Raw genomic sequence first — 14099 nt, 5'->3', positions numbered from 1 at the left:
AAATATAATGTAAGAAAAAAGAATAAACAAAAATTAAATGGAAAGGGAAAATGGCTCAATGACAAAAGGTCAAATAAGAAAAATTAGCTATACATGAGTATAATTGAATGGTTATTTATTGTAAAAAATGATTGATCAATAAAAATACTTAAAAAATTACAAAAAGAAGAAAATGATGTTCTCAGCTCATCAAAGGAAATGATAAGCAGTGACTCAATGTGATATTCCCAAGGCCTTTTCTTCCATTTTTCTTGGTTGTATTTCTTTTTCTTAGAATATTTTATTAGTTTTATCTAAAATTTTCATCATATCATCATTATTGTTATTTTTTCATCGATGTACGAATCGGTTTATTTCCTTCCATTCCGTTTACCTTTTTGTTTCTTTATAAAAAAAAAAAAAAACAAAGGCGAAGAGAGACCTTCTTTTAAACACAATGAAGTAAAATACATTTTTATCCCGGAAAAGTCATACGAATTACATATTCCACAAAAAAATATCATGAGGGTAAACAGTCGTAACAAATTCAGGGGGCAATATACAATAAGTTGAAGAATTCAGGGTAATCGTGTAATACCCAAAACTTGGGTGGAGTTTGTGTACTCTCTCCGAAGGATTATCAATAAGGGATGGTGCAGCGCGGACAGAGACTTCTGAACTCCGGAGTAGGAAGCTGACGATGGAGGAAGCGAAGGGATTGGTGAAGCATGTGGTGCTCGCCAAGTTCAAGGACGAAATTCCACCTGACCAGATCGAGCAACTCATCAAGGGTTTCGCCAATCTCGTCAACCTCATCGAACCCATGAAATCATTCCACTGGTATTCTTCTCTCTATCTCTCTGTCTGACCTCAGTGTCTTGTTTTTCTCTTCTTCTTTTTGGGCTTTTCCCCTTTACTCCCCCCCTCGTACTTGGTGCTTATTTATCCCAATTTATGTAGTTGACTTCTCTGTGATTTTGGACATTTTCTTTGAGTGAACGTCATAGATATTTGAAACCTTATTGGGGAGTAGAAATTTTGCTGTTGCTGGTGCTGTTTCTGTTGCTGTTGACATCAAGTCAAAGAGGGCAAGTGGGTTGTGGTTGGCTTTGTCTGCCTGATTTATCGTTAATTGTTTTGCTGAGATTGAGGTTATCAGAAGAGAAATCAGTGTTATGTTGCCTGACATTGGTGTTTTATATCCTAGAAATTTTGACTTCAAAGATTGTTCTTTGTTTGGATACTTTATTTTATCCGCATATCGGAGTGTTCATTGTCCTTTGGATTGGAGTTGTTCTAAGCGTCCGATTCGATCTTGCCACTGAAATAGGACGCTGAAAAGAACTCTTTAAATCAGATGTTCTTTGGAGAAATAGATTAGCAAAGATTGACCGGTAATTAGAGAACACGGGTTACTAAGCTATATGACTTGCAGTTTAGCGGTTCGCTTAGTTTTCCCTCAGAGGTCAGGATGCATTACGCACCATTTGTTTTACTTGATGTGTCATGATCTCGATAGATTTATCCTTCACTAGCGACGATCCATATCATTTTGGAGTATTCATTGTCTATCTCTAGATCAGAGATTGTTCTGAGCTTACATTTGATTCCTGCAACCAAATTAGAATGCTGAAGAAACACCTTCAAACGAAGAGCCTTTCCGTCGGGCTAGATTCACAACATTCAACCAGTAGCAAAAGGACATTGGCTATTCTCTTTATGCCTCAGTGTTCACTATTTTGTCAAGCACGATTTTCGATCAATAGAAGTTGGGTGCGCTAGAGTTCTCATACTTAATGTCTTGGTGATCTTTCATGTTATGTTTTTTAAGAGCTTGTTCAGATGCCTGATCTTGGTTAATCATTTCTCATTTGAAATTAGGGGAAAGGATGTGAGCGTCGAGAACTTGCACCAAGGCTTCACACACGTCTTCGAGTCAACATTTGAGAGCACCGAGGGAATGGCGGAGTACATTGGTCATCCTGCACATATTGAATTCGCGAACCAGCTCGTTCCTGTACTGGAGAAACTAGTCGTGATCGACTACAAGCCGACCATTGTCCATACCTGAGTTGGCATCGCATTGGAAGCTCTGCAAGCATTGTGATTGAATAATAAGTTTGTTATGTATGGCAAAACCGAAGTTTTTTTTTAACTGTGCCATTATATTGGTAAGGTGATTGATATGGTTCAGACTCGAGAGACTCGTCTTTGCATATTACAAGGCAAAATATAATGCTGTATCACCATGGGGAATATGTTTTATCTAAATCCAGATTTATGAGGACAAACCTGGTCTGTCCATTCATTGCATTTTTTCTTTAGGTTGTCACGGAGCTTTTAGTAAAGTTTATGCCTTAGGTTAAATACTGGAAAATCTTACTGAATTCCTATGAACAGACAATAACATGCAGGAAAATGCAGAATGTTTGGTCGAAGAACGGGATGACTTTTTGAACCTCTTGCTACGATATGTTTGGTAGAAGAACGGGACGTCTTTTTGAACCTCTTGCTATGATAGGAAAAGCCTTTTCGTTAGGGATCATTTGTTGTTTATGTCCTGAATCTCACGCCCACTGTGTATGGAATGTTACACTGGTGGATAAGTCCCGTGCGATCCCAAATTATATGACCCATCCTCGAGCCGGGTGGGAGTGGGTGACCTGTGATACGAGTCAATGATGTCATACTAGACTACTATGTCAAGGATTTCCAACAAAAATTAATATTAAGGCTTATATTAGAATTTTGTGCAAAGGTTGATGACTAAATTTGCTAAATTGAAAGATTTATGACTAAATTGACATATGTATAATAATTTTAAATCGCTTGGGCAATTTTCTCCTTAAAAAACATAAGACTTTAATTCTCTAGAAGATTTTATAAAACGGGCTTTCTAGCAAAATATGGACTTTTCTTATCTTTTACTAGCTTTTATTTGTCTATCTTGACAAATGTCTTTACCAATCTTTTTCTATTAGGTAGCCAGCTAGTTTTGGTTAACCTCCTCTTATTTGAGTTACTCACTCATATTTATTTGCTTACTTTTAATTTACCATTTGTTTCTCTTAAGATACTAATTTTTGGTTTACCAAAATTTTATTTACTAACTTTTATTTACCTCTACCAGCTCCCAACATTTACCAATCCTCTTCAAAAATTATCAGTCTAAATTAAAGTGAATCGTCTTCTCATTTCTAATTAAGTTATCAACTCTCATTTGGATTAGTTAATTTACCTGAGTTCTCTTTTGTATGTTTTTATTCGAATTCATTAACTTTTGTAATGACTTATCAATTTTTCTCTTTTTATCTTGCTAACGGCTTAAATTTACCAAATTTTATGTGAATTTTCCAATATGTATTGGTGTGACAAACCAACTTCTCTTCTATAATGTAACCAACTAGTGTTGAGTACAAACTACAGGTAATTTTCTTTTTCCTTTTCTTTTTCTTTTTAATTTATCAACTTTTTGTCTTCCTTACTAACCTCTAAGTTTATCAACTCTTATATTAAATTACAACAAAAATACGAGTAAATTATGAAATTTTCGTCAATTGAGTTATCAACTAATTTTGGATTACCAACTTTCATTTAAGTTATAATAACCACTGATACAAGTCTAGTTGAGGACTAATTCAAGCTGGCAATTCTACTATTTCGTTTGCGAAAAAAGAACTAATTTTTTTCCTTCTTGTTTAATTACTAAAGAGTTGATAAATGTTAAAAACCCGTGGGTTAAAAAATATAATACTTTGCAAATTATCGACTTTTCTTATCTTTTCTACTAGCTTTCGTTTGTCTCTTTTACCGTATTATTCTAAAGATTAGTTAGGACCACCCGGACGAATACAAGGTCTTCTATTAGGCTAGGCTTAACTTTTGGCCCATAAGTCCTCTAGCATTTGGAGTTAATTGTGCCGATTAGAGGTGTGCAACCGGACCGGGTATACCGGTTCTCGGACTAGCCACTCGGAAAATTAGGGGTGTGCAACGGAAACCGCCCGAACCGGAACCGGACCGAACCGGACCGGACCGGACCGGCCGGTTTTGGGCGGTTCCCATGGTTGGCGGTCCGGTTCCCGGTTCCAAGGTGGGAACCGAACCAACCGGACTGCACCAAATTTTTTTATATATAATTTATATTCATATAATATATAAACACATATAATATATTAATATTATATATGAAACTTATTACAATTGGAATTGCAATTTAGGTAACAACCTCTTATGTGGCCAAGAAACCACCAAAACTCTTATTGTTACTCTTTATTTATAGAAAAAACTCTCCTCATGCTCACACTCTCTCTCTTGCTCCCCTCACTTGCAAACGACAAGGCACTTTAAGCCTTAAAAAGTCTCATATCGACTAAACATTCAAAGTATAGAAGAGAGATTGTCTATAAAACCTAAGCCAAGCACAACCTTTAATCACGTTGTTCATGGGTTTTATGCTTAAAATTAAGCATGAAACACATAAACTATGATTGATATTCACACAAGTGAAGTTTGAATATTTTGCACGTAGAAACATATGTGAGTAGTTTTATTAGATTGCTTGGAAACCGAATTTGATTGATCGGTCCGGAGCATGATTATTTTTTAGTGAATGGTCATTCTTTAGTGAAAAAATAAAGTGCCAATTCTTTTGGACCGGACTGGAACCGATGGTCCGGTCCGATTCTCGGTCCTAAGACCAACGGTCCAGTCCATGGTTCCCAAAATTGGGAACCGATTCTCCCGATCCGGTTCCCGGTTCCACCTTGGAACCGGACCAAACCGGACCGAACCAGGAACCGATCACCCCTACGGAAAACAGGGTCGGGAACCGGTTCCCGTTGAAACCGGTTTGGGAATTGGTTCCCAAAATTCGGAATCGGTTTAAATCGGTCCGGGAAGAGGTTCCAAGTGATTACCCACCTAGAAATCGGTTCTTGGACCGGTTTTCGAACCGGTTTTGTAAGTAGAGGTCCAAAACCTTTTTTTTCCCCCAATTTCTATTCTTACTTCCGCAATCACATGATATTTTTCCTCTTGACTCTCTCAAACACACACAGCGCTCCTCCTTTGTCATTCCTCTTCCTCACTTGCTTCCCTCCCTCACCGGCTCCCTCTCGCACCATCTAATGGACAAACGGTGTTCGTTGCCGCCAAATTCTTGTGTATCACATGGATTGGCTTCGCTTAATCTATCTTTTAGAGGAGGAGTTATGCTTGCATAAATGAGTAGCTTCATGTAGTAGTTGTAGGAATAAGACTAATATTAGATCTATGTTTGTTGTTAATTTTTTGTCTTATGATTTTATTTATTATAATTAGCCTTGTGGATCCTTAATTTTTTGTTTAGTCAAAAAGTTCATGTATTTATTTATTACAAATGCTTAATGTTCCAATACAAATTATGAGAATTACGTTATTTTCTTGTGTATCAATATAAAATTCAAAGTCATATAGGATATCGGGAGATTGCAAAACAAGTTCCAGTGGAAATGGAGTTGACCTTGGAACCGGATCGGAAAAACATGGTAGGTTGGGTACAAGGTTTAATACAAATAGGGTTGGGTATATGATCCAGAAAAGAGAAACCGGTTATAACAATGTCGGGTACGGGGTCTAGGTCTAGACCCTACCCACCCTAAACTTGATCATCCTTAGTGCCAATACTAAACTCATTTTACGCACTCATATTACTCCATGCCCTATCCGGAAATACTAGCCATTTCATAAACTTTTAAGTCATATTTTATACTTTAAAACTCATTAGAGTAGGTAACTAATGGACCTCATAATAGAAGGACCCACGTTTCTAATATCAAATATATGTAGTTTAAAAAAATTTATTATAAACACTAATCGCATTGCCAAAATGTTGTCATCTACCCAGAATTAAAAAGAACTAGAGTAAATCACACAAAAGTCCTTTAAACTTTGGGGCTTCATATATGCCCCCGAACTTTCAACTGTTATACAATCCCTCAATTTTTGTTCTATTACAGACGCTAACTCTTTATGTTTTTTGCATTAGCATGTAGAATGCATACAACTATGAAGGGTAAATGTATACTTTCATCTCTTTTTTTTAGAGGAATTATCTCTTTTACCCTTCATTGTGGTAAAACATGAAAAACGAAATAAGCTAAAACATTAAACAATCTGTCAAAATATGATTACATAGCCACTTTAATAGAACTAAACAAATATGATTTAAGAAAAAAGAATAAACACAAATTAAATGGAAAGGGAAGATGGCTCAATGACAAAAGGTCCAATTAGAAAAATTAGCTATACATGAGTATAATTTTTTTTTTTTGGTCGAAACTACGCATGATATTCATTCGTTAACAGAGTACGGGAAAATTACATCAAGAGCATCAGAGCTAAACATGAGTATAATTAAATGGTTAATTATTGTACAAAATGATTGATCAATAAAATACTCAAAAAATTACAAAAAGAAGAAAATGATGTTCTCAGCTCATCAAAGGAAATGAGGACAATACTTTTAGAAATAGGAGGAGACAAGGCCATCACTTTTAGGGAGCAGAACTTAGCCATTCCAATGGTGAACAATCATCTCTTAAAAGTCGTCAGAGACAAAGTCATCACTTTCAGGAACGTGGACGATACTTTTAAAAATAGGAGGCTGCAACATAACTGGGGTATCGATCCGATTATCTTCTCTGCTAGGGACTCTCCTACTCCCGTAAGGCCCTAGCTTGTCTTTGATTGCCAAATGGCTGCTCTTCCTGCGTGCGGCTATCTCCTTGATGGCTCTTCACTTTTGTCGTTGGCAAATGCGACCTGAGTTGTGGGGTCCATTCGGCCTAGTGTTGTTTCTTGCTAGTTTCTTTTTGTCAGTTGTTTAGGTTGTTCTATGCTTGTTTTGGTCCGCTTTATTTGTAGTTTTCTATCTTACTTCGGCTCCCTTTCACTTATTATGACGTGTTGTCTCTTTGAGTGTAAGTTTTTAGCGCCGAACTTTTGTAAATTTGGTTCAAAGCTCATTATGTTCTTACATTTTACAAAAAAAGAAATGATAATCAGTGACTTAGGGTGATATTCTTAAGGCCTTTTCTTCCATTTTACCTGGTTGTATTTCTTGTTCTTAGAATATTTTAGGGAAAATGTCAGTTTTGAGCGCCGAACTTTTTGTAAATTTGGTTCAAAGCTCATTATGTTCTTACCTTTTACAAAAATTTTTTAAATTTTTTAAAATTTTAATTTTTAATTTTTAATTTTTTTATTTTTTGAAAAGAAAAAGGAAATGATAATCAGTGACTTAGTGTGATATTCTTAAGGCCTTTTCTTCCATTTTACTTGGTTGTATTTCTTTTTCTTAGAATATTTTATCAGTTTTACCTAATATATTCATCAGATTATCATTATTGTTATCTATTTTTGTCGATGTATCCGTCGGTTTATTTCCGTCCATTCTCCTTATCTTTTCATTTCTTTATAAAAAGCAAGAGTAAAAGAGAGACCTCCAACAGAAAAATATCATGAGGGTAAACGACCGTGACAAATTCAGGGAGCAATATATAATAAATTGAAATATGCAGGGTAATCGAGTAATACCCAAAACTTGGGTGGAGTTTGGGTACTCTCTCCGAAGGACTATAAATTAAGGGGATGGTGCGTCGCGGACAGGGACTTCTGAACTCGGGAGTAGAAAGCTGACGATGGAGGAAGCGAAGGGATTGGTGAAGCATGTGCTGCTCGCCAAGTTCAAGGACGAAATTCCACCTGACCAGATCGAGCAACTCATCAAGGGTTACGCCAATCTCGTCAACCTCATCGAACCCATGAAATCATTCCACTGGTATTCTTCTCTCTCTCTCTCTCTCTCTCTCTCTCTCTGATCTCTGTGCATTGTGTTTCTCCTTTTTTTGGGCTTTTTCCCTTAATTTCCCCCTCGTTCTTGGTGCATTTTTTGAACCCAGTTTATGTAATTGGCTTCTCCGTGATCTTAGACATTTTCTTTGAGTGCACATTATAGATATCCGAAACCTCATCGTGGGGTCGAGATTTTGTTGTTTTTGCTGCTGTTTCTGTTGCTGTTGACATCAAGTCGAGGAGGGCAAGTGGGTTGTGGTTGGCTTTGTCTGCCTGATTTGTGGTTAATTGTTTTGCTGAGTCATATCGGAGTGTTCATTGTCTTTTGGATTGGAGTTGTTCTAAGCGTCTGATTCGATCTTGCCACTGCAATAGGATCCTGAAAAGAACTCTTTGAATCAGATGTTCTTTGGAGAAATAGATTAGCAAAGATTGACCGGTAGTTAGAGAATACGGGTTATTAAGCTCTATGACTCAAGAGTTTAGTGGTTCGCTAAGTTTGCCCTCAGAGGTCAGGATACATTACGCACCATTTGTTTTACTTGATGTGTCGTGATCTCAATAGATCTATCCTTCGCTAGCGAGGATCCATATCATTTTGAAGTATTCATTGTCTATCTAGATCAGAGATTGTTCTGAGCTTACATTTGATTCTTGCAATCAAATTAGAATGCTGAAGAAACACCTTCAATCAAAGAGACTTTCCGTCGGGCTAGAATCACAACATTCAACTAGAAGCAAAAGGACATTGGCTATTCTCTTTATGCCGTAGTGTTCACTATTTTGTCAACCAGATTTTCGATCAATAGAAGTTGGGTGCGCTAGAGTTCTCATATTTATGCCCCGGTGATATGTCATGTAATGTTTTTTAAGAGCTTGTTCAGATGCCTGATCTTGGTTAATCATTTCTCATTTGAAATTAGGGGAAAGGATGTGAGTGTCGAGAACTTGCACCAAGGCTTCACACACGTCTTCGAGTCAACGTTTGAGAGCACCGAGGGAATAGCAGAGTACATTGGTCATCCTGTTCACGTCGAATTTGCGAACCAGTTCCTTCCCACACTGGAGAAAGTAGTAGTGATCGACTACAAGCCGACCATTGTCCATACCTGAGTTGACATCTTATTGGAAGCTCTGCAAGCATTGTTATTGGGTAGTAAGTTTGTTATGTATGTTTAAACTGAAGTTTTTATTAAGTGTGCCATTATGTTGGGTGAGGTGATTGATATGGTTCAGACTTGAAGACTCGTCTTTGCAAATTACAATGCAAAATATAATGCTGTATCACCATGGGGAATATGCTTTATCTAAATCCAGATTTATGAGGACAAATGTGGTCTGTCCATTCATTGCAGTTTTTTTTTAGGTTGTCACGGAGCTTTTAGTAATGTTTATGCCTTAGGTTGGATCACTGGAAAATCTTACTGAATTCGTATGAACAGACAATAATATGTGGGGAAAAGCAGAATGTTTGATAGAAGAACAGGACATGTTGTTGAACCTCTTGCTATGATAAGGAAAAGCCTTTTTGTTAGGGACCAATCGTCATTTATGTCCTGAATCTTGTGCCCTCTGTGTATGGGATGTTACAGTAAGTACATGACCCATCCTACAGCTGGGCGGGAGTGACCTGGATCCGAGTCAACAATGTCATGCTAGCAGTATCAGCTGGTTATGGTAACAGCTGGTGCAAGAGGGGCAATTTGATATCTGATCCGCAAAGGACGGGCATTAGAACTCTGCATGTTCTCAGTATCAACTTAGGACGATCGTGCCTTCATGTAGTCTCAATGCTTCTGCTCCACGAAGGATGGGCTATGATCCTTCATTAAAATGACACTTATAATGGCGCACATGCTTCTTTTAATATGGATCTTTCAACAAAACATCAGTACTTCAAAACGAATCCGATGCAAGTCTACGTTTAATTTTGGCCCACCCCTGATACAAGTCTAGTTGAGAACTGATCCAAGGAAACTATTCTACTACTTCGCTGGCAAAAGAAAAAGGATCTGCTTCATGCTGGTAAATTACTAAAAAGAGATAGTAAATATGAGAAATTTAGTGGTAATACACCAGGGATGTTGTCCATTCAGACTAAAATCTATTGTATAATTGCCAATTAAGTCATTTCGGCCAACTATTGTTGAAAATTACTGATGTGGTGGTGTGCCACATAGGATGGCCGAATCGGCACATAAGCGATTTCCAACAAAAATTGAAGAGCTATGTGAAAATTTCACGCAAAAGTTGAAGACTAAATTAGCAAAATTGAAAATTTTAAGACTGAATTAGCATCTATATAATAAATTTGAAGATGATTGGGTAATTTTCTCTTAAAAAATAAGGAAAAATCCAAATAAGGGTTCGAAGTGCCCTCACTTTATTAAATAAGGATCTAAAGTACCTAGAGATTTAGTTCAGAGCAAATAAAATGCTCATTTTCGTCTTCTCCATAATAAAATGCAACTTGGCTTAGTTGGAAATGTTATAATCTTGACATCACTGAGCGTCTTTATGTTTTGGACTGAATCTCTGGGTAGTTTACAACTAAAAGGCAGTTCCTAAAAGACTTGAACATGTGGTTATAGTATAATTGTTGCAACTGACTTGGTTTCCTTGATTCTAGGCATAGATCCCCTCTTTGCCTCCGATACCAAAGAGGAGATCTATACTTAGAACCAGGAAAAACTAAGTCAAAGTGCCGTTATTTTCTCAAATAAGGGCCTGAAGTAAATATTGTTTTAAATAAGAGCCTGAAGTGATTATATTAGTTTTAAAGAAATGCACAAACTCATTATTTAGTGAAGGGCAATTTCATCTTGTAAATTGTTTTTAAATTTTTTTCTATTTTTCCTTCCAAAAATATTAAAAATTAACAGAGAGAGAGAGAGAGAGAGAGAGAGAGAGAGAGAGAGATGAAAGCGCATGAGAGAGAGTCTCCCTCTTGCTTATGGTTGTCACCCCATTGCCGTTGGGGCGATGGCGATGGCCGATGGGTCCGCCGACTCTTGGGTGAAAGCCAACGACCCTCGTTGACCAAAGATGAGGGCCAATAGCCTCTCACCAAAGATAGGAGAGGGCAACGACCCTCTCCCAAATCTAGGTGAGGGCTGATGACGCTCTCCCAAGTTGGGGTGAGGGTGGGCAACCCTTGCCCAAATCTAGGAGAGGGTTGCCATCCTCTCTCATCTTTGGCAAGGGCTTTCACTAGTGACCTTGTCAGCCATCATAGCTTCCCCATCGACAATGGGGCAGCGGTTACAAGTGGGAGAGAGCCCTCTTGCCTTTGTTTTTGTATTTTTTTAATCTAATCTAATTTAAATTTAAATTTAAATTGTATTTAGATAAAATTATTCCTAATCGGCCAGAATTTTTTGCTGATCGGCAAGTAGGTAAGACTAAGCCTTTATTTGAAATAACCATAATCATTACAGGCCTTTGTTTGTGATTAATATAATCACTTTAGGTCCTTATTTGAGAAAACAAGAGCACTTCATATTCTTATTTGGAATTTTCCCTAAAAAACATAAGACTTTGAATCTCTTGAAGATTTTATAAAATGGGCTTTTTAGTAAAATATGGACTTTTCATATCTTTTACTGGCTTTTTTTGTCTTTCTTAACAATGTCTTATATTTACCTACTTTTATACTAGAATTCCAACTTTTCACAAATCTTTTTCCATTAGGTAACCAATGAGTTTCAGTTTACCTACTCTATTTCGAGTTACTTACTAATACTTATTTGATTAATTTTTTATTTACCATTTGTTTCTCTTAAGATACTTTAGTTTACCAAACTCTTATTAGTCTCACTTACCAACTCCTTACATTTACCAATCCTCTTTAAAAAATTTCAGTCTAAATTAAAGCAAATCGCCATCTTATTTATAATTAAAATATCAACTCTGATTTGGATTACTTAATTTACCAACATCATCTTGTATGTTTTTATTTGAATATGGTAACTTTTGTAAGGACTTCATCAAATTTTTTTCTTACTGACGGCTTAAATTTACCAAAATTTTTATGAATTTACCAATATGTATTTGTGTGAGACACCAACATCTCTTCCACAATGTAACCAACTAGTGTTGAGTTGATACTACCAGTTATTTGGGTTTTTTTTTTTTTAAATTATCAACTTTTGTCTTCCTTACTTACTAACCTCTAAGTTTATCAACTCTAATACAAAATTACAACAAAAATATGAGCAAATTACAAAATTTTCGTCAATTAAGTTATCAACTAGTCTTGGATTGCCAACTTTCATTTAAGTTACTAAGCAATGTTTTGTAATAAATCACCAACTTTCTTCTTCTTCTTTCTCACAAACGCTTTAAATTGACTTTACCAACTTGAGTGACTTGCTAACTTTTATCCAATTGAGTTATTAACCCTTTTTTCGATTATTAACTTTCATTTAAATTGTTTACTAACTTTTTTATTGTATTTTTAGATTTGCTTATTTTGGTTTATCTTTTTACCAACTTTTATTTATTTCTCTTATCGACGTCACAAAACGGATAGCTTTAAGGGCCTTCATCTTAGGTCCTAAACCGACGGCCCAAGACTTCCATCTTCAATTATGCTCCCGATGGCCAAAGGCTCTGCCTAACATAACTGAATGAGATATAACACATAAGTACGGCTCTATACATTTTGCAAATATATATATATGAAAAATATTTTTTTTCCTTTTATATCTTTTTTTTCCTTAAAATGACCATTTGTATTGCTTGAGATAATTAGTCAAAAGAAAATATCTTCATTATCGACAACAATTTATATGTATACATTTTCATGGGCAATGAAAATATTTTGCATTTATTCATTTTTGAAAGCGATATAAACGGATATTAGTAGGAATTTTTTTTTTTTCAAATCATTCATTTTCTGCAAATAAATTAAGCCTACAAAAAGATTGAAAATTCCCAAGGGATTATTAGCTATATGAACATGTCATTCATTTCCACATTCAACTATGGATAGATACATATAAGGTGGTTGCTTTAAATAATTAGTTAATGAAATTTATTTTCATCATTGACGACAATTATATCTAAACATATAGAAACATTTTCATCTATTCATTTTTGTAAATGATCAAATTATATATTTTAGATTATTTAATTTTCGCAAAATAAACAGAACTTAAATCCTAGAAGCACGAGAAGGGAAGATTTTGCTAGTCTAAGCTCAAAGAGCCATTTATTGAAATGGCAATTTCTATGTAACCGTCGCCGGAAACATGATGCTTGCGAAGTTAAAATAATGCAAACTCTATAACTGATTGTCGGACATTATCAGCCAAAAGGGACAAATTCTTAGGCCAGTAGACACGATTCGTTTGTACAAAATGAATATGATAGAAAATGAAGTATTTAGTGAAAATCGAAATATGATGCGACACGATTCACTTAGCCTTATATATTAATGCAGATTGACATGAATTAATACGCTTTCGTAGGATGTCAATTATTTAACATGTGGATATTTAGATTAGACACTTAACCTTATATGTAAGTGCAGCTACTAGGTTATAATTTCTTTTAATGAATCGTGCCTTGGAGAGAAATATGGACAGAACTTATGAAGCTTTACTATTTTGTGGGATTGGCTTTGAGCTTTTCTTGCATAGGCATTGTCATTTCATAACCCGTGTTCCGTAGAGAAAAATATATAGATTTAGATGTTATTCACGGCACGACGGCTTGCCCCAGCATTGATGCAAGTCTTGTTGAGAACTAATCTAAAGCAAGCAAACGATTAGAGATAGCTAAAATGATGCTGCAAGTACGCTTCAAGTCAATGTTCTTGACACCAATTGAAGCTCGACTTGCTTCTTCTTGCTTGAGCTTCAAGGCAGTTTGGCACTGCTCCCTGCTCAGCATGAGCCACAACACCTGAAGCTTGAGTCCTCAGGTTAACATAATCCCCCGAAACGACGAACATGTCTGCATCCCCCAGGGCGGAAACAGCCGCGCCGTAAGCAGTCAAGCATGCAGCAAATGCCTCCCTCAGCTGTGGGTCGCTGGTGTTGTTGATCCTCGCGTTGATTGCGATCTGGGTCTCACTTGTGCTGGCTTGAGCTAAGTCCAGAGAGAACAGTGCAAGGCTTTCGTTGGAGGGTCATATGCTAGAATCTGCGTGCGAAAGACAGGGTCTTGGGTCTTGGAACAAATGTCTTTGACCATACGGTCCGAGCCCCTCATTTCTAGAATGGCAGATGATGAGAACTAGATGGATAGGAGCAGGAGCATGAAGCAAGAATGAAAGGAGG

The 14099-nt window shown here is 36.4% G+C and overlaps 2 protein-coding genes across 2 annotated transcripts; both read left to right on the top strand.

The window, feature by feature from the left end:
* The first annotated feature begins 601 nt into the window (after positions 1-601).
* On the top strand, positions 602-2270 carry LOC104432611 (stress-response A/B barrel domain-containing protein HS1). The gene is made up of 2 exons (XM_010045082.3): positions 602-819; positions 1861-2270. The coding sequence occupies exons 1-2, from the start codon at positions 680-682 to the stop codon at positions 2048-2050; spliced, it is 330 nt and encodes a 109-aa protein (XP_010043384.2). The 5' UTR covers positions 602-679; the 3' UTR covers positions 2051-2270.
* A 5348-nt stretch (positions 2271-7618) lies between these two features.
* On the top strand, positions 7619-9147 carry LOC104432610 (stress-response A/B barrel domain-containing protein HS1). The gene is made up of 2 exons (XM_010045081.3): positions 7619-7801; positions 8739-9147. Exons 1-2 carry the CDS (start codon positions 7662-7664, stop codon positions 8926-8928), a joined length of 330 nt encoding a protein of 109 aa, XP_010043383.1. The 5' UTR covers positions 7619-7661; the 3' UTR covers positions 8929-9147.
* Positions 9148-14099: the final 4952 nt, after the last annotated feature.

This window comes from Eucalyptus grandis, chromosome 2, assembly GCF_016545825.1.
Source record: "Eucalyptus grandis isolate ANBG69807.140 chromosome 2, ASM1654582v1, whole genome shotgun sequence".
Classification (NCBI taxonomy): Eukaryota; Viridiplantae; Streptophyta; class Magnoliopsida; order Myrtales; family Myrtaceae; genus Eucalyptus; species Eucalyptus grandis.
The sequence above is the reverse complement of the archived record's forward strand: the minus strand, read 5'-3'. Positions and strand labels throughout refer to the sequence as shown.